Source organism: Tauraco erythrolophus, chromosome 6, assembly GCF_009769465.1.
Source record: "Tauraco erythrolophus isolate bTauEry1 chromosome 6, bTauEry1.pri, whole genome shotgun sequence".
Classification (NCBI taxonomy): Eukaryota; Metazoa; Chordata; class Aves; order Musophagiformes; family Musophagidae; genus Tauraco; species Tauraco erythrolophus.
Window position 1 is genome coordinate 54835995 of NC_141470.1, and position 15058 is coordinate 54851052.

General features: G+C 39.1%; 2 protein-coding genes across 2 annotated transcripts in view; one reads left to right on the forward strand and one right to left on the reverse strand.

The window, feature by feature from the left end:
- The window catches only part of DGLUCY (D-glutamate cyclase), a 30069-nt gene extending 22141 nt beyond the window's left edge, over positions 1-7928 (forward strand). Inside the window, exons 11-13 of the mRNA XM_086612869.1 lie at positions 21-140; positions 1856-2007; positions 7572-7928. Coding sequence (XP_086468995.1) covers positions 21-140; positions 1856-2007; positions 7572-7715 — 416 coding nt within the window. The 3' untranslated portion in view covers positions 7716-7928. The remainder of the gene's footprint in view (positions 1-20; positions 141-1855; positions 2008-7571) is intronic.
- Positions 7929-12519: 4591 nt separating this feature from the next.
- On the reverse strand, positions 12520-13734 carry GPR68 (G protein-coupled receptor 68). The gene has a single exon (XM_009983042.2). It carries the CDS (start codon positions 13663-13665, stop codon positions 12589-12591), a length of 1077 nt encoding a protein of 358 aa, XP_009981344.1. The 5' UTR covers positions 13666-13734; the 3' UTR covers positions 12520-12588.
- Positions 13735-15058: the final 1324 nt, after the last annotated feature.

Below are 15058 nucleotides of genomic sequence, written 5' to 3' on the forward strand. Positions count from 1 at the left end.
CTTTTTCCCTTTTAATAAAGGTGTTGGAGATGGAGGCAATGAATTAGGAATGGGCAAAGTAAAAGATGCTGTAAAGAAGCACATAAAAAATGGAGATGTTATAGCTTGTGATGTTGAAGCTGATTTTGCTGTTGTAGCTGGTAAGAGATTTTTTTGGGGGGTGGGAGAGTTCTTGATGTTGAAGAATAGAATTGACGAGACCATCTGTCTTTCCAGATAATTTGTATTGGCCTTTTATTTGTAAGCCCAAATCATCATTAGCAAACAAATCTGTCTCTGTATTATGTCCATTTTCTGAATAGTTAAGCAACTACAGTTCCAGCAGAAATGACTGAAAATTGAGGACGTTCCATGAAGAAAGTGAATTTGATTGGAAATAGCTGGGCAAATCCTGAATACTCTTTAAAAATCACACCTTAAATAAAAAAACAAGTAAGACTGCAGAAGTGGCCTGTGTGGGAATTAAAATATCTATGCACATATGAATTTTAAGTATAACTAACTGATGAGCTTCTGTGGATGTCACCCTGTAAGAGTCATCAGTCATATTGCTCTTACATGAAGAGATGATAAGTCCTTTCAACAGCTACTTGAGGAGAGATGTACATTCTTAAGGTACAACAAAAGTTGAATGCTATAGTTAAAATTCTCTTCTACCCTAATGTCTTAACGAGCACAAAATAAAATTCGCAGTGAAAGAGGCACGTTCAGCAAGGACCAATTTATGAACTGAATGGTCCATATTGCACTTAGGCTCAGGTTTCTAGGTTTCTAATGTAAATATCTAATGCTCTCGATACTAAACCAGCAGTTTTGGGGGAGAAATGAGAGTGTGGTGATAATTACATCTACTTTTTATGCCTCTATGTATAGAGTATCTACAATGGCTGTTAGGGCAATTCTGATTATTTTTACTTTGAAAGTAACTGTCACACCCAAACCCTGCAAAGGGAAGCGAGATGGAGGTTTGGACATGTTTAAGTGTAGAACACTACATGCGCTAAGACAACTTCCACAGTTTTTAAAAATTTTGCTAGTCTATATTTCTGGAAGAGGTATCAGGCAGCAGAGAGAACTTCTTATAGCAAGATTCAAACCTAATGATCTCCAAGACGGTTTTGCCAAAGAAGCCATCAAACAAGACTGTGTGGACTGATTTGATAGCACCGTACAGAAAGTTTATGGGTATTAACTACATTAGAATGTCTTTTTTGTATATGACACTTACACCAAGGACACATCATCAAGACACCCACAATTAGTTTCACCATGTCTTCAATACCTTATAAAATAGCTGAACTCTCTAATCAGTCATCATTTGTGACTAAAAAGGGATTCTCTGCAATGGTACAGCATTCTGCTATAGAATCTGACACCAGTGAGAATTTGTCTGGTTTAGGACACTTTGTCAAAATCTCCTACCTCTGTGTGGTTAAAAGCAATAGACACTGGACTGTAACACAGCTCCTCATGGTTCATAGATTTCACATTAAGCCGAGTTTAATTGTCTCATAGGCCATGCCTGTTTCGTAGAATCATAGAATGTTTTGTGTTGGAAGGGACCAGTTTTTGCTTTGTTGGAAAGACACAGCAAACTAAGCTAGATGGAAATTTGCAGAAAGTCAATCCGAAATACTACTGAAAGCATTTTAGTATGTTAAGCAATTGTGTATTTCTGAATTAAATGTTCCAAATTCATATCAATATTTAATTCAAATTGACGGTCCATTTCACCATCGCTACATGAGAATCAGTTGTCTGTGCCTAATGACTTGTGCAGGTGAGGTAGGTATCTTTGCGATAACCATTGTTTATTTATTTTACAGTTTGGTTTCATGGTGACATTCTGTTGCAGGGGTCTCCAACTGGGGAGGCTATGCCATTGCTTGCGCTCTGTATCTTCTCAGCACTTGTGAAATACATGACCGCTACCTGAGGAAAGCTGTTGGGTTTCCACAGTTGTCGAAGAAGGCGGTCTGGCTATCAGCACTTCCATCAGTTGCCAAGGTAATTTCTGTAGGGCCAGGGAGTTGTGACTTGCTCGTGACGTGTAGATGGAATTGGCTACCAGCCACTGAATCCTGCCCAGTCCAGTTCAATAGCTTACTTTCACATGGTCTTTTGGTAACTTTTGGGAATCCCTGGTGAACGAGCAACCACACTGTACTTAGAATATTCTATAAAGCATTCAAGACAGAGTGAATATAAAAATCCTCAAAAATGGAAGTATTCGTGTGCTGCGACTTCATGCACAAGACAGTGCTGCGACTTTATGGGCAATACAAGAAATCCTTGTATTGCGATACAGTGATTAAAATTCCCTGTTTGCTTCCTTAGCATCGTTCATGATTTTATAAATCTCTGTTGTATCCTCCTTTACATGTCTCTCTTCCAAAATCCAAAGTCAGAGTCCTAATACAGAAGCCGCTCATACTTCCAATCTTTCCACCTTTTCTAGTTATGTTAGAACCTTTCTATAATTAGCTTTGAATATTTCTGAATTAAAGTTCGAGAAAGACTTGCAGATAAATATTTTTAAATGTGTTTTGACTAATGCAGCAGTGTGATATTCTGGGAATGCAGACGTTTCAAACTGAGAAAAAGTCAAATAGCTGAGAGGGGTGAGAAGCCACTGTGATCTGTGCCCATCCTGCTAAGCATGTGGCTCTATTTTTAACTTGGCATTGCTTAAAAAAAAAAAAAATTATATATACTCAGCACTCAGGTAAGGTTTGTTCCACCATATTTGTAATGACTTAGGTATATGACCAATAAAACTTCCATTTTATTGGCAGAGTATCTCTATAAAGACTTGGACAAAACCAGTTAAGTTTGTGACCTCTAAGAATGCCAAGCAAAACATAATCCATCTACCACAGATTTTGCCCATGGCAGTGGAGTATTTCTCCTGAGCTGACAGTATGTTCTGCGTGAACTTCCAACAAAGCATCTCTTCAGTATTTTAGAGTAGGTCTTACTTTTTTTCTAATTCCTGCGATTTTTTTTTTCATCTAAAGGTCATAAAACTGAAACCAATCCTAACATTTAGCATAGCCATACAGACACTTATCCTTTGACTTAACAAAACATATGGCACCTTTCAGTGCAGTCTTTTCCAGAAGTATATTACTTTTCACTTTTCAATGTTTTTTTCCAGTTACATCTACTGGTTTTGCCCTTTAAATTAACATATCCTAAAAACTACTATGATGAAAGTTCCTGGTAAATGAGATACTGTAATTAAATGTGATGTTGTGTACAGGAAATCCTTCTTGTTTTTGTTTTACTAAGCTACACAGCTGGGAATATTGATAATGATCCAATAATGGGCTGTTGAAAGCGCAATACTAAAATCTATTGAGGTAAAATTAATGGAAACATTTTTGTGGAGAAGAGAAAATTACGAAGTGTCTGACAAGAGAATATGGTATCTTTAATTATAAATCATGCAACAGTAAACAGTGCAGAAGATTGAACACATTAGTGTTCGCATACTCCATTAGTATAAAAAAAAAAAAATCAGACCTTTTCTGTTTATATGGTTACTTTCTGCCCAAACTAGCTTCATAGATTCATAGATTTCTAGGTTGGAAAAGACCTTAGAGATCATCGAGTCCAACTGTTCCTAATCCCCATTAAACCATATCCCTAAGTACATCATCCACCCTATTCTTAAACACATCCAGGGATGGGGACTCAACCACCTCCCTAGGCAGCCTATTCCAGTGGCTGACAACCCTTTCAGAGAAGAAATACTTCCTAACATCCAACCTGAATCTCCCCTGACTAAGCTTATGCCCATTTCCTCTTGTTCTATCACCCAACACTAATGTAAAGAGCCCTTCCCCCACTTCCCCACCATCTTTTCTCAAGTATTTGTAGGCTGTAATCAGGTCTCCCCTCAGCCTCCTCTTCTCCAGGCTAAACAGCCCCAACTCCCTCAGCCGCTCCTCATAAGTTTTATTTTCCAGCCCCTTGACCAGTTAGTTGCCCTTCTTTGGACTTGCTCCAGGAGCTCAATATCTCTTTTAAAGTGAGGGGCCCAAAACTGGACACTTCCAGGTGCAGCCTCACCAGTGCCGAGTACAGGGGCAGGATCACTTCCCTATTCCTGCTGGTCACACTATTCTTGATACACGCCAGTATCCCACTGGCCTTTTTGGCCACCTGGGCACACTGCTGGCTCATATCAAGCCGGTAGTCAACCAACACCCCCAGGTCCTTCTCCGCCAGGCAGCTCTCCAGCCACTCTTCCCCGAGCCTATAGTGATGCTTGGGGTTTTTATACCCCAAGTGAAGGACTCTGCACTTGCTTTATTAAAGCTCATGCCATTGGCCTCAGCCCAACGATCCAGTCTGTTCAAATCCCTCTGAAGGGCCTCCCTACCCTCGAGCAGATCGACACAGCCTCCCAGCTTGGTGTCGTCCCCAAATTTACTGAGGGTACATTCAATCCCCTCATCCAGGTCATTGAGAAAGATGTTAAACAGAACTGGACCCAGCACTGAGCCCTGGGGAACCCCACTGGTGACCGGCCTCCAGCCGGATTTAGCCCCATTTACCACCACTCTTTGGGCCCGGCCATCCAGCCAGTTTTTAACCCAAAGGAGGGTGTGCCTATCCAGGCCAGCAGTTAGCAGTTTCTCAACCAGAACACTATGAAGCTTCTTTCTTCCAAAACTGGCATTCCTTCCATGAAAACTGTAGATCATAATTACTAAATGAAGTCTTCCCCTGAAACACAAAGGTTAATTCTTTGCAGCCTTGTGTTCAAGGCAGTCAGGATCGTACTTCAACAAAACCCAGAACTGTGGAGCTCTCCATTCCCACTGAACAAAACGCTAAGGCTGTTTTAAGTGCGTGGATTAGTCTTTACATATATTTTAATAAGAGATACTGCAGAGAGTTTGTTTCTTGCTGAGAACTTGATGAGTAAGAAACAATTTGATCTAAACAATCTTTACTTACCTTTTGGTTGTGGAGTTGAATCATAATTATGTTGGTTAATACAATATTGGTTTGATTTTTCAGATATTCCTGGTACTATTTTTACCAAAGTGACTGTAGGAAAAGATATTAATTCTTACATATCCAAACAAAGCTAATAACTGAACATCCTACAGTCGACTCTGCATTTTCTTGCATCTCACAACCAGGTTAATGTATCAGGCAGTTGTTCTTTTACTGAACTCTTTATTAATGGTAAGAAATTAACTATATAGTATTTATTTTGAAATTACGACCTAAAAGAATATAAATTACTTTATAAGTGACCAATATTTGATATATAAAACAAATGTGACATTTGTTTTAGTATTCTTTACTAGCTTTGTTATTCACAAAGGAGGTTTTGTTTGTGAATAAAATGCAAATTTACAAGTTCTTTTTCTATTAATTTGATTGTTTTTCTGGTTACGCCACTCCCAACATAATTATTTATTAAAGAGAGAACTGTGAGCAAATTGCAGCACTTTACCTTGTGTATGTTCCTTACAAATGGAAACAATAGCATTTGATGATAGAATACAGTTTATCAGGCGTAGTTGTACAGCATTAAGCAAGGAGGCCTTTTTTCCCCGTGTGAGCAGATCAGAGAGCTCTGACGTGTGTAGGAGAAACAATTCAAATAAGCAAAGACATTTTGCGTGCCCAATTCAGGTGTCTCGCCCAGGACACAAAAAATCTGATCTGCCACTTTGCAAATAGCGGCCCAGCGCTAAGAAAAGCCTCGCTCACGCAGAAAGATCAGGTGCTTGTATTTGCCTTCACATAGCTGATCACCGGGATGATAGGAGCCCATAGATTTGCTCGCTTCTATAAATTACAAAGTAGCACTTTTTGCGCTACTGATGTATCCAGATGATTGCCTTAAATAGCTGTATCATTGGTGTATTGTTACATGATGTCAAGAGTGACACCATGCAACTATGCATATTTTTTCTTTAATAGAAAAAACAGGGCCTCATTTAACTTTGTTGCAGCTAAGAGCTAGAATGCATTACCAGGAAATATAAGACGAATCTTCCAAAGTGCGTTCAGAAAGCAGCTTACCAAATTACATTAAAATCTCTGCTAATTGACCATGCGAAGTATGCTTTAATTCTTTCAGAAATGTTTCTATTTTGGCCATATACTGTATTATGTAAAATACAACTGTATTGTGTTTAAATGCAGATCCAAAGCTGTTGTATTCTTTATGGTTTGGGTTTTTCCTAGGAAAAAACCTAACATTTAATAAAAGAATATTATACATTTTAATTTTATACTTTTTTCATCATTAATTTGCATCCAGGAGATAAGGGACTTTGCTAGCAGTTATTGCGTAGGAATATTAAACAAGAAGTATTTCCACTTATAAAACTGTTTGTCAAGGACACCATAGGGCTGTTTCAGAAGCAGTTTCCATCAAAGCAGGGTCTCACACAAATGGAAACAGATCAGTAGACCAAAGACCAGCAAAGGCATTCCTAGCAAAGAAAGGGAAAAAAAAGTTAGGTATATAACTGTTTCAAGGTCGTATGTAAATCACCACAGGGCTGGGGCAGGAGGAAGCTAAGATGTGACTAGGCTTTTAATTTTTCTTAGATTTTTATTAACAGAGAAATTATTTTTATAATAAATATTAAGACAGTAGAAAGAGTTTTACTGTGTACATTTCATGCCAAATGAAGAGCAATGAGGATTATGGTAGGCAGACTTCCAGTTGAAACCAGGTCTTCTGTTTTCACCATTCAGAGAACTAGGGGTTTTTCAGAGTTTTTCATCTTGCAATGCTAACTGGCACCTAGGTCACAAACGAGGATTTTGTTCCCACTGTGTGCTTTAACAACTTAACGTGCACCATGCTTCATTGTCTGCTTATGTTACTGTTAAGCAAGAAAATAACTGTTACAAACATGAACTTGAGTTGCAGGTCTAAACAAGGAAAGTACATACTATTTCAAAGAATCTCCAGGAAGCACAATTTCAGGGTTTTATTTTTTCCCCCATCCCTTTTCTAAGCAACCAGAATTCTCATAAAATCGATAGGAAAAGAGGACAGAGAGCAAAAGGCACGCAGAGATCATAGAAGATGCAGGAAGGCGATTGTGCAGCCCATTCAAGTTGTCTCTGTAACCTTTTTTCCTGATGTATTCTCTTATGCCTTCTGTTCTTTTTCTTTAAAAATACATCTGCAGCCAGCTGCTGTGCTGGGGAAATGACAGGTTTTTGGAGATACTCTGGGTGGAGGTTCCTCTGATTCTGTTTTGTGCAATATGGGAACTTGAAACCAGGCAGAAAGGATTTGTGCTTCTCAGTTGTCACCAAAGTCTTGTTTGAGGGAGCGTGGAGAACATTAATATCATTGCGTAATTAAATAGTCATCAAGAATGTAAGCTTTTTGTCAGTCTCTGATTTTCGGATACTACGTATATTCTTGGGACAATTTAACAATGGTGTTTGCAAATTGCTATCCAAAATTAATATGGAGGATGTAGTCTGAGCCTCCTCTAGGTTTAAAATGAAGATCTTGATGAATGCTGTTATCTGATTCAGGACTTTAATTATATTCTATTTCTTTGTTTTTTAAGGAAGAAAAGCTTCTGAAAACACTTGTGCAGCATGGGGTCCGCAGTGGAAAAACTGCCAGCCTAGAAATGGAAGTGGACGCGCTGCCTTTCTACAACACCCATTCGCTGATGATTGAAAAGCTGCTGCAAGAAGTGCAGCAGTGACTGCCCCTAATGATTCCTATATCAAGAGTTGCTCCTGTGTTTTTTAGAATCATAGAATAGTTCGGGTTCGAAGGGATCTTAAACAGAATTGAATAGAAATAGAATCATAGAATCATAATTAGGGTTGGAAAGGACCTCAGAGATCATCTAGTTCCAACCCCCCTGCCATGGGCAGGGACACCCTCCACTACACCAGGTTGCTCAAAGCCTCATCCAACCTGGCCTTGAACACTTCCAGGGATGGGGCAGCCACAACTTCTCTGGGCAACCTGTTCCAGTGCCTCACCACCCTCACAGTGTAAAATTTCTTCCTTATATCTAATCTAAATCTCCCCTCCTTCAGTTTAAATCCATTGCCCCTTGTCCTATCACTACATACCCTTGGGAAAAAGTCCCTCTCCAGCTTTCCTGGGCTGCAAGCGCACACTGCACATAAATTTCCTTATTCCCTAGGCTCTCTCAATGTATAAAGATTGGAGAAAGATGGCTTTTCATCTCTGGTATTTTGGCCATACACAACCTTTCATTGTTACCCATACAACATCTCAATGAAGTGAGAAGATGATATAATCATGATGATTTGGTCTACCTTTCTTTTCTGTAATTTAATGGATAATGGATATTAAATAATATATACTAAGAGGTGATCTGGCTTTTACAAAGAAAGCTTGTCATTAAAATGAATTGTTATCACATTGCTGTTCCTGTTTTACTGACCTCGTAACTGCGACAGGAAGTAACTCTTGTAGGAACTTGGATTTAAAAATACTTTGTGGTGGGGAAAACAGCTGCAGCAGAGAGGGGAGGTTCAAAACAAAAAAGCCCCAGTAAGTGTTACAGTAGTGAAAGTTGTTAAATACAGCCCCCCTGCACACCTCCTGTGGGCCCTCTGACACTGTCTTCTTGTGGTGGCGGATAGTTTGTGGAAGCGTGAGGAGATAAGGGGAGCTTTAACAGAGCTAATGAAAACAAGGGAAGTGTTGCAGATGTTCTGTGTAAAGGGTAGGCTGCACCCTTTGCCTCCTTCATATTAATAGTTTGCCATTTATATATTTTGTCCCTTTCTGGGTAATACAGAAAGGTTGTAGACATTTCAGGGTGTCCTCTTGTTAAGAGTAAATGAATTAAATACATAAATAGTGATTAAAAATTAATGCTTAGAAATTAAAGCATGTTTAGAAATTTAAAACATTTGCATTCGGTATGAAATAGAATTATGTAAATGAACATTTAGATGAATTACAGTTATAAATTCCGCTCCTGACAAGACTGAGTGAAACAAAGTTGAATTATATCTCCAAGGCCTACTAACGCTGAACCAGTACCTTGACAAATGGTTGTGAATCGTGCCTAACTTTTGTCATTTAAAGCTCTGATTGTCTTTAACTCCAGATGAGTGTCAGAGCTGAAGTTCTGCTAGTTGTCCGCCCTCGCAGCAGAGAGGACAGGGTATATTTGACACTGCACCTCTCAGGCTTTAGCTGTCATCAAATTATTATAATGGTACAAAAGGCGAGCGTCGAACCATTGTGCTTTTAACAGGATGAGACTGGCCGTTCTGTTTAGCCACTGTTTAGCCTTTTTCCAAAGGATAGTGGACTTGCAGCAGCACACACCTTGTGTCTACTTTTCTTTATGGCAGGTGAGTTTATTTTCCTTCTTTTATGTCAGACAAACACAGAAGTTTTTGAGAACAAGTAAAATCAGTTCATACCACAAACACCAGCGTACTTTGAACATTATTCTTCTGAAGTTCTTGAGGATACACAGCCTTTAAAGACTTAAAACAGTTGAACATGTGTGAGAGAAAGAAATCTTAATGCCAGACTTGCTACTAGACATTCAGACTCACCAAAGCTGCCAAAGTTTATTTTATGGACTGGTCATTTTTTTAGATTCATTTTATTTAGAGCCTTCTTGAAGGATGTTGCAGTGAAACTATCTTTGAAGTTTCACAGTTAGAAAATAACTCCTTTAGGAGACTCCAAACTCTCTGAACTATAACTATTAAGCAAAATATGAATGCTTGAGCTTTTTGCCAAAGCCAGTAACCCCGCAGGATGGCATATGGTCACTGCTGCACAGAACCCACAAAATGTAATTAGCATAATTTTAAAATGTCTGTTTGGGAAAAGAGGCAGCTGATTTCCTTCTCTGTGTGCTATGTGCTCAGTAACTTACTGACATATTACACTAACAGGTGCCATGTATATTATTCTTTCCAAACACTAACTTTTGTCAAAAAAACTTCATTTAGTAAGTTTTTCCTCTTTTTTTTCCCCCCCAAATACAAGTTTTAACAGTCAGATTTCATTAAGAAATACAAAATGTAATAATTTACTTGTCTTTTTCTCTAATGTGTGTTTTGAAAATCCCTTCCCCTGTGTAGTCCAAGCACTATGTTTAATCCAATAGCAATGTGTAGCATATTTCTAGCAACCATAGTAGGACCCTTGATTGACTGTGTTCTGGTTGAGATGGAAAGAAAAGCTCTGAGTGGGAGTTACCTTCCTCCCATATCGGTTACAGTTCTGCAGCCTGAGCCTAACAGCTACGATATAAAAGAATAGATTAAATACTTACTTCAGGAAAAAAGAAAATAAAAAAGAAGAAAAATTTCCCCCTTCTCTTGCAGGTTAGCAGGTTACATGCTGAGAACTGTAGCAGAATGCCGGACACTGTTACTCAAGTTTCCATCTGATTTTAAACTGCAGCAGCTGACCAAAAGCTGACCGCATAAAAGTACAAACTCAAATAAGCCTTAATCCCTCAGATGACAATTTGATGTAGTATGGCATGTTCTGCATTCCAGCTGTCTAATTTAAACAACATGGGTAACTGTAAAGAAGTAAAGCATAAACAGAACAACAAACATGTCATCCTAGAACAAACCACGTGTGTGTCTCGCAGCCGGCCAGGTCACGGGAGTCCAAGTAGTTGGCTCGGTGCTTACTGACATACGAATACGGCATTGTGGTCGTCAGGAGCCCCTGCCTTACAGCCCTGTCGGTGCAGACAGGAGATTAGAGGAGAAAGTAAAGCTAAATGGTACTAATAGTCAGAAGAAAAAAATGCATGTATAAGGTAATTAATCCAGCTTGGTGATTGGTCTAAGTATAAAGAAATGTAAAATAATTAAACAAACCAAATGTTAACCTGAGCAAATCTAATTCCCTCCTGGGAGTGGCGACATGAATCCTTTCTGCAACAGGAGGAAGGAGAGGATCTGTAGACTCACAAATACAAACCGTGGGCCAAGGCCGTAAGATAGTTATTTTAAACACAGTGTGAACAAATATAAGAAGAAAATAATAAAAACATATCTTTATTAAACACATCTCCTAATTATTTCTAATATTGTACCCTCAAGGTGGTTTCCAGAAAACTGTTAGAATATATTGCCTTTTAGAAACTGATGACAAGCAAGGCTGTGTTACAATGTCATACTTCAGGTACCAGGAGAAGACCATCTGTCTAGAGAATCTTTTGGTGTTTAGAAAGAGAGATAGGTATACTGCTGGAAGTTATCAGCTCCAGGTTGCAGAGAGAAAGGTGTTTCAAGAAAGGTTTGAAACCAGAGAAGTGAAAGAACAAGGCAATATTCATGGTGTAACAGTTACAGATAGAAGAATGTATAATGAGCAGATCACAAAGAAGAATCATACACAGGAATCACTAGTTTAATAAAGGAAAAACAAAAACATAACAAAAAAACCCCACCCACCTAGAGAGGAGATAGTGGTAGAAACAATACTATAGACCACAACTCCCACACCTTTAACTGCTGTTATCTCCACTTATTCCTGTAGTTTGTTTCCTGTCTATACCAGGACACATAGATCATCCATACATCATATTTCTGATACTGTATTTACTGAACAATGACCAAATCCTAAGCTATAGCATCTATGGGAGAAAACAGAGCTTAAACAGAGTCCATTTAACAGTTTCCCTGACAAATGCATTGTTATGTAATTGCTTGTATGGTCTATGCTGCACAAGACACACAAATTGCAAAGGACACAATCCAAACCTTAGCAAGGTTTAGCAGAATTTAGATGTAACTAAACTTGTCTGTGAACATAGCGACTCAGAGAAGCTCAGAGGGTTCAAAGTGGCTCACGTACTACCAACCTCCTGTTCTTCACCAAGTCAACAGAAAAAATTCTTTATCCCCATCGGAGCCAAGAGATCTCATACCTCTGGAAGTCAATAGGAGCCTTCTGGTGGGGTTCAGCACTCTGAGATTCAACAGTCAGTCAACAGACTGAAGGTCTCAGCAGATGCTGAGTTCCTTGTGCATGTTCTCCCAGGACATCTGTCATTATTGGGTTGGTTGTTTTAGGTGGTTGGTTCTGGCACGGTCTCTGCGGGCCTCGAAACTGACTGAAGGAGAAGTTATTTTAGAGAGTTACAGGAATGTTACAGAAATGCAACTTTTTTCTTTTTAAAAGTACACATCGGGACATTTAATTTGTTCTGTCTCCAACCTTCTCAACAGATCATGACAGCTTGTAGAGAATTATTTTCTCTAGATGCTACAGGGGCAACCAGAAAGCAGCTGAAGGTGAATTCAGCAGAATCACACACCATGAGTACTAGCTTGTTCCAGTCGATGCAGTCATCACAACAACAGGTTTCGAGTGGTACCACAATGACAACAGACATGTGACTGTAACTGAACCCACTTAGTGTGTGCTTTCCTCACTATTGCCAAGGTCCAAGAACTTCAGAAATGCCCTCACTGTACTGCATTGCTAATAAGCCTTTGGAAGGTAACACTGGTAATACACCGATAAATCAGATGGATACACAACACAGCTACAGCTGCAGATTTTAGATTAATGTCATTAATGTCCTTTTTTGATGAATGCTATAGGCTCCCTATGTTAGTTCTGGAGGAGTCCATCATTTCAGTACTGTCATGGGATATTTGTAGTAACCCTGGTTGTTGCTCATGCTGTAGCCTGTTGGGAGTTTCTGGAGCATTTAGTGGATAAGATTCCTTTGTCTCAGTCCTCAGACACCCTAAACATCTTAAACAAGAGTCTCGCATCTTGACAAAATTCTGGTAAGTGCTTTCACTGGAAAAACAGTACAATACTGGATCAGCAACACAGTTAAAAGTAGTCAACAGGAGAGAAACATGGTAAATATTAAATATTTTCTCAGCAAACATGCAGTTGTTCTCCAACAAGCTGCGAACCACAAGTAGGACATGGTACGGTCCAAAGCAAACTAAAAAAATGAAAACAGTGCTTGAAACGAGTCGTTTAATTTGGATTTTCTTCTTCTTTTGAGTGCCGTGACTCTTGTGGACAACTCGTAAAATCCCACAGTAAGAAAAGGCCAGCAGAAAGAAGGGGAAAAGGAAACCAGCTGAGAAGCGGTAGTAATTGACATTGTGTTCCCATTCTTTGATGGGGTAATGCTCGAAGCACACCACGTGGCTCTCGGCATCCATACTGATCTCCCCGTGAGTAAAGACAAAGCAACATGTCAATATTTCTTTGGTCCAGATAATGATACTCACAACCACAGCAGCCTTCATTGTCCGAAACCGTTGAAACTGAAAAGGGTGCACTACTGCGAGATAGCGGTCAATGGAGATGCAGCAGAGGAAGCCCACACTGATATAGATATTCTCATACAAGAGGATGCCACAAATTTTGCACAGGACCTCATTGTAGGTCCAATTATCATGCTGTAAAACATACTGCAGCCAAAAAGGCAAAGAAAATATGTAAAGCAGGTCTGCTACAGTCAAATTGCAAAGGTAGATACCCAATTCATTTTTAGCCTTGATCTGTAAATACCCGTAGTACAGTGACAGGCAGTTAGCTGGCAAGCCGACTATAAATACAAATATATATACCACAGGGGACAATGTCTGGTGGATATCATGATTAATAATGCACTTCTCAGTTGCATTCTCTGTGAAATTCACCATCTTCTACCTCTCCCCGTGTATCACTCATCAGAGTCCCGAATGAACAGATGTAAAATCTAATTTCATCCAGTTTCACGTATCACTTATTTCTTCCACAAACGTTTAGGTTGAGGCGATGACTTGCTGCAGGATGTTAGTAACCTGAAGATAAAACACATGAAAGTCTTCAGAAGGGATATGATTGTCAAACATATAGTTTTGTTTTCAGTAAGCTGCCTTTGCCTAGCCCTAAATTTTCTTATAGTCTTTGACAGAATATGAAATCATGATTCATGTGAGAAAGTCCTAGTACTTACCAGAAAAGCACCAGAAAATTTTGCGTCCAAGAATCCCAAAGCAAATCACAAACTTTTGTTGCTTTAGCTTTGCAAGTATCTAACAGGTGGAGAAATACCATCTCTGTTTTGCAGATGAAGCACAAAAGCAGTAATCTGATTTGTCCAAGATGGAAAAATGTCTCTGGCAAACCAGCAGTCCACTTAGACTTCCTTAGAGGATGCAGGGTGCACAAACTAGTTGATTTTTAATTTCCATTTCTTAAGTTTCCCTTTAGATACAAGATACCATGGAACACACAGTTCAACGCACCAGTATGAAAAAAATGGAAGTTTTAGCAGGTCTTTCTAAAGTTACTTGTAAACAGTCCTGAAAGCAAACTATCTTTCTCTATCAGAAGGACACTGTAAAAATCTGGGTACAATGTATCCCCATGGCCTCAGTCCTACAGGACATGCTATTATAGATTACTTATTTGCTATGACTCTCAAAACACACTCATTTACTATTACTATCTATACATGCGTATCTTTCCTTTTTATCTTCATTGATATCATCTTTTTCACCTGAGGAATCTTCTATGATTCAAGCACATACCCATATAAACCATTCCTTACTATACTATCACTATTTAAGACACTTACAAAAACTTCTGACAAAGGGTTAGCACTCAGTTCAATTAGGACAAGCATTCAGCCTCGAGTCAGCTCACAGTGGTTAAATCCTCGACTAAACCAAAGTCTCACATTCAGCATTTTATCGCCATGTGATATATTCACCTTGACACAACGCTCAGGCCTGGAAAACAGCGGGGCAAACTGTGCCCGGTCTGAAGGAGATGTGTGTTTTACCTGACAATGCAGAACAGCAAGACTGTATTTCTTTCAATCTCTTCCCTGAAAATGCACAGTTGTAATATGTACTCTGTGTACTCTTCCTATAGGTTCAGTTAATAGGATTCAAAAGGAGACAGCACTATCCAGGGACAAAGATAAGGGCTTGCTGCTTTTTCCTGTTTACTATCCTAATTTGTATTTTTGTCATCATCTTCTCTCCTGTCTAGGAACATGCAATTTTTTCCAAGGCAACCCTTATGAAAACATGACCATGCTACAGT

What these genes read in the sequence shown, in the direction of transcription:
- GPR68 (XM_009983042.2), bottom strand. Translation starts at nt 13,665, where the DNA reads ATGGTGAATTTCACAGAGAATGCAACTGAGAAGTGCATTATTAATCAT.